Genomic DNA, 5,000 nt, shown 5'->3' with positions numbered 1-5,000 from the left:
ACGAAAGCTGGATTGCGATGATGAGCTATGCAAGTAGGCGCGACGGGGGCGACGAAAATTACCTGCAGTCCTTTGGAGATTTGCTCAAACCGCTGAGGCGACTGCTTGACCTCCTCGGCGATTTTATCTTTCAGCTTCTTGAACATCTCGGTCACGTTTTGCTTATCTCACTATCACGCACGACACGGCGGAAAATTCCCTCCCTGTGGGCGGAGCACCAGCGGGTGGTGGGAGTGGGCCGCTTCTGCTCCACTTCCCCCGCAAGACGACCGTAACGAAAGGGGGCACGGCCACACCACAGCACACCACCGAGAGCACCAAAGAAACCGTGGAAAACTCGTCAGCAGCAGCAGCAGCAGCCTTTGATTACTTGGCCCTTTTTCCGTCCATCGCTGGTCCGCATCCGGGAAGGGCGCACTGAAATCACACTCCCCACACGACGTCGACGACGACTCGGTCACGGAACGAGGCGTATTTTTGTCACCGACGTATTTTGGTGGCGGCAGTTCCGTGGAAAATCACAAAAAGACCCTCAATTATCTTCCCGACGAAACCAAACGAAACCAAGAACCACGGGAAGATGAAGAGCTACATGATTTTGTCAACTCCTGCATGAATTGCCAACTCCTGCACGATATGGCCAACTACTGCAGGATCGTCAAGCACCATGCACAACCCTGGCTGTGAAAAAGAAGACCGAAAGAGAGAACGCACCGCTCGTTTTGTGACTTGTATTTTCGCCAATTTTACCTTTAATTTCGTGTCGGAACCAGCTAAAACAACTGAAAAAGTGAAGTGCGGACGGTGAGACACCGAGTGAGTATGGATTTTGCCGGGAAAATGTGTAGTTTGTACGTTAAAAGTGGATGTGAAAATATGGCTTGCTGCGGCTGTGGTGTGTGCCGGGTGTGCAGCAGCAGCAGCGCTATCATGGCCGATTTCACAACCTCCGCCTCGGAGGCTGGAACCGGAGAGCACCGAAATATCCACTTTTCGCGTGCATTTTGTGGAAGTTAAACGCTGATTTGTGTATGGTTTTATCGTTTCTGAATTAGATTGAGTGAAAATGGCCATCCCGCCGTATATGATACCGCCCAATCAATGGGCGGCTCATATGATGGCGCAGCAGCAAGTTTTTGCGGTGCAGCAGGCCCAGGCTCAGGCGCAGGCACAGCAGCAACAACAACAGCAGCAGGCGGCGGTCCATCTCCACGCCCAGCAACTGGCAGCCTCGCAGATGCAGCTGCCACCGATGGGACACATTCCGCCCGGGCCTCCAAAACCGGATCCGGTGCTGACGGAGGAAAAGCTGCAGGAAAAAGGTTCCTTTTGCAAAGCACCACCGCACCGTAGAGTGGACAAAACATAACCGGGTGTTCCGTTTCTTCCGCAGCTCAAAAATGGCAACAGCTGCAGTCGAAGCGGTTCGCGGAGAAGCGCAAGTTTGGGTTCGTGGATGCGCAGAAGGAAGACATGCCACCGGAACACATCCGGAAGATTATCCGCGATCACGGTGACATGACGAGCCGGAAGTATCGGCACGATAAGCGCGTGTATCTCGGTGCGCTTAAGTACATGCCGCACGCGGTGATGAAGCTGCTCGAGAACATGCCCATGCCGTGGGAACAGATTCGCGATGTGCCGGTGCTGTACCACATTACCGGTGCGATTACGTTCGTGAACGAAATCCCGTGGGTAATCGAGCCACTGTACATCGCCCAGTGGGGTACGATGTGGATTATGATGCGGCGCGAGAAGCGTGACCGAAGGCACTTTAAGCGCATGCGCTTTCCACCGTTTGATGATGAGGAACCGCCGCTCGATTACGCCGATAACGTGCTCGATGTGGAGCCACTCGAGGCGATTCAGATCGATCTGGACAGCGAGGAGGATTCGAGTGTGTTCGATTGGTTTTATGAGCATAGACCGTTGATCGGGACACCTCATGTGAATGGTTCCACGTACCGGAAGTGGAATCTATCGCTGCCCCAGATGGCCACACTGTACCGGTTGGGCAACCAGCTGCTGACGGATCTGGTGGACGATAACTTTTTCTATCTGTTCGATCCGAAAAGCTTCTTCACGGCGAAGGCCCTCAACATGGCCATTCCCGGTGGTCCCAAGTTTGAACCGCTCATCAAGGATCACAATGTTGGGTAAGCGGGAACTTAATGAAGGGTTCTGAGTAGCGAATTTTAAATTAATTTCACTCTCGATATCCCACGCGTAGTGATGAAGATTGGAACGAGTTCAATGACATCAACAAAATCATCATCCGGCAACCGATACGGACGGAGTATCGCATTGCATTCCCGTATCTCTACAACAACATGCCTCATTTTGTGCATCTTTCCTGGTAAGTTCACACGCAAGACGCACACGAAACCATTCATCCATCGCTTCATCTCAGTCCCAAGATCGTATGGCGAAGTCTATCGCACGAATCCCGATACCGCGGTGGCAGAGCAATATGTCCCAAGAAATGTGTTTTACTACGATAAACAAACTATGCGATCCGTTCCCTTTTTAGAGGGAACGAATTGTGGCCCCAATGTTGGTGGTTTTCATGAAGCAACAGAAAACGATCGCTCAAGTCCACAAACAAATTCAAAGTCGGTCAAAAACTGGCCAACGCTGTGTGCCCCTTCATTACTTCCATCTCTTAAATAGTTTTATGCTTTTTCTCTCGCTCTAACAGGTACCACGCACCGAACGTTGTGTTCATCAAGACGGAGGATCCGGATTTACCGGCGTTCTATTTTGATCCACTGATCAACCCGATCGCTCACCGGCATGCCGTCAAATCGATCGATATCGTGTGCGAGGAGGATGAAGATTTCACACTCCCGGAAGAGGTACAACCGTTCCTGCAGGATACTCCGCTCTACACGGATAACACGGCGAACGGAATTTCGTTGCTGTGGGCACCACGGCCATTCAACATGCGCTCCGGCCGTTGTCGCCGTGCGATCGATATTCCGCTCGTGAAAACCTGGTACAAAGAGCACTGTCCACCGGGGCACCCGGTAAAGGTACGAGTAAGCTACCAGAAACTGCTCAAGTACTACGTGCTGAACGCACTGAAGCACCGGAAACCGAAACCACAGAAGAAACGCTACCTCTTCCGGTCGTTCAAAGCGACCAAGTTCTTCCAAACGACCACCTTGGATTGGGTTGAGGCAGGGTTGCAAGTGTGCCGCCAGGGCTACAACATGCTAAATCTGCTCATCCACCGGAAGAACCTGAACTATCTGCATCTCGATTACAACTTCAATCTGAAGCCGGTCAAAACACTGACCACGAAGGAGCGTAAGAAGTCACGTTTCGGTAATGCGTTCCATCTGTGTCGTGAGATTCTGCGCCTCACGAAGCTGATCATCGATTCGCACGTCCAGTATCGGTTGAACAATGTGGATGCGTTCCAGCTGGCCGATGGACTGCAGTACATCTTTGCGCACGTCGGTCAACTGACGGGCATGTACCGGTACAAGTACAAGCTGATGCGACAGATCCGTATGTGCAAGGATTTGAAGCATCTTATCTACTATCGTTTCAATACGGTAAGAGTGGCACCCCGTGGCCATTCGGTGGTGAGTCGCTAACGATTCTTGTTCTGTCTTCTTTAGGGTCCTGTAGGTAAGGGTCCCGGATGTGGCTTCTGGGCTCCTGGATGGCGTGTGTGGTTGTTCTTTATGCGTGGAATTACACCGCTGCTGGAGCGCTGGTTGGGCAATCTGTTGTCCCGTCAGTTCGAGGGACGACACTCGAAGGGTGTTGCCAAAACGGTGACTAAACAGCGTGTCGAATCACACTTCGATCTGGAGTTGCGTGCGTCCGTCATGCACGACATTGTGGACATGATGCCAGAGGGTATCAAGCAGAACAAGGCCCGTACCATCCTGCAGCATCTATCCGAGGCTTGGCGCTGTTGGAAAGCGAACATCCCGTGGAAGGTCCCCGGACTGCCGATACCTATCGAGAACATGATCCTGCGGTACGTGAAGATGAAGGCCGATTGGTGGACCAATACGGCACATTACAATCGTGAGCGTATCCGGCGTGGTGCGACCGTCGATAAGACGGTGTGCAAGAAGAATCTGGGCCGGTTGACGCGTCTCTATCTGAAGGCGGAACAAGAACGGCAGCATAACTATCTGAAGGATGGACCGTACATTTCGCCCGAGGAAGCCGTCGCCATTTACACGACAACCGTTCACTGGCTCGAATCGCGTCGCTTCGCTCCGATTCCCTTTCCACCGCTGTCATACAAACACGACACGAAACTGCTGATTCTGGCGCTCGAGCGGCTGAAGGAAGCGTACAGCGTCAAGTCGCGTTTGAATCAAAGTCAGCGTGAGGAACTCGGGTTGATTGAGCAAGCGTACGATAATCCGCACGAAGCATTGTCCCGTATTAAGCGTCATCTGTTGACTCAGCGAGCATTTAAGGAGGTTAGTGGCGTGTTTTTGGGAGGAAGAATGACGAATTGGTTCATAATATGATTTCTCTTGATTCTTCCCCTAGACTGGAATCGAGTTTATGGATCTGTACAGCCATCTGATCCCGGTGTACGATGTGGAACCACTCGAGAAGATTACCGATGCGTACCTCGATCAGTATCTGTGGTACGAGGCGGATAAACGGCGGCTCTTCCCACCGTGGATCAAACCGAGCGACACGGAACCACCGCCACTGCTCGTCTACAAGTGGTGTCAAGGTAAGGTGATCACTCGCATTAAGTGCTTCCTGCCGGTGACCTAAAGATCGAAGTGAACGTGAACCCCTGGACACTTGACCGGTGTGTGCTTTGTGACAATGAGATTTTCAGTTGAAGTTCATCCCCTTGTTGCAAACCTCACGCTGGTGGTGCCTCCAGACAGCGACAAAAGTGTGCTATATTATGTGCAGTGTGTTTGAAATAGTTTGTTACACATTTCCATTGCAAAAAAGGTTAATTTAAACTTCTGTTTCTGCACCCCAGGTATTAACAATCTGCAAGA

The 5,000-nt window shown here is 51.6% G+C and overlaps 2 protein-coding genes across 2 annotated transcripts in view; one reads left to right on the top strand and one right to left on the bottom strand.

Moving 5' to 3' along the window:
* The window catches only part of LOC126579036 (golgin subfamily A member 4), a 7,793-nt gene extending 7,224 nt beyond the window's left edge, over window positions 1-569 (bottom strand). The window contains exon 1 of the mRNA XM_050242245.1: window positions 63-569. Coding sequence (XP_050098202.1) covers window positions 63-146 — 84 coding nt within the window. The 5' untranslated portion in view covers window positions 147-569. The remainder of the gene's footprint in view (window positions 1-62) is intronic.
* Window positions 570-683: 114 nt separating this feature from the next.
* LOC126574232 (pre-mRNA-processing-splicing factor 8) overlaps window positions 684-5,000 on the top strand; it is an 8,647-nt gene continuing 4,330 nt past the window's right edge. Inside the window, exons 1-8 of the mRNA XM_050234298.1 lie at window positions 684-816; window positions 1,056-1,322; window positions 1,394-2,156; window positions 2,231-2,356; window positions 2,699-3,560; window positions 3,627-4,451; window positions 4,525-4,717; window positions 4,982-5,000. The exon at window positions 4,982-5,000 is cut by the window's right edge and continues 4,330 nt beyond it. Of these exons, the coding sequence (XP_050090255.1) occupies window positions 1,067-1,322; window positions 1,394-2,156; window positions 2,231-2,356; window positions 2,699-3,560; window positions 3,627-4,451; window positions 4,525-4,717; window positions 4,982-5,000 (3,044 nt within the window). The 5' untranslated portion in view covers window positions 684-816; window positions 1,056-1,066. The remainder of the gene's footprint in view (window positions 817-1,055; window positions 1,323-1,393; window positions 2,157-2,230; window positions 2,357-2,698; window positions 3,561-3,626; window positions 4,452-4,524; window positions 4,718-4,981) is intronic.

The sequence above is a fragment of the Anopheles aquasalis genome, chromosome 3 (assembly GCF_943734665.1).
Source record: "Anopheles aquasalis chromosome 3, idAnoAquaMG_Q_19, whole genome shotgun sequence".
Classification (NCBI taxonomy): Eukaryota; Metazoa; Arthropoda; class Insecta; order Diptera; family Culicidae; genus Anopheles; species Anopheles aquasalis.
Note: the sequence above shows the minus strand (reverse complement) of the source record. Positions and strands in the feature narration are given on the sequence as shown.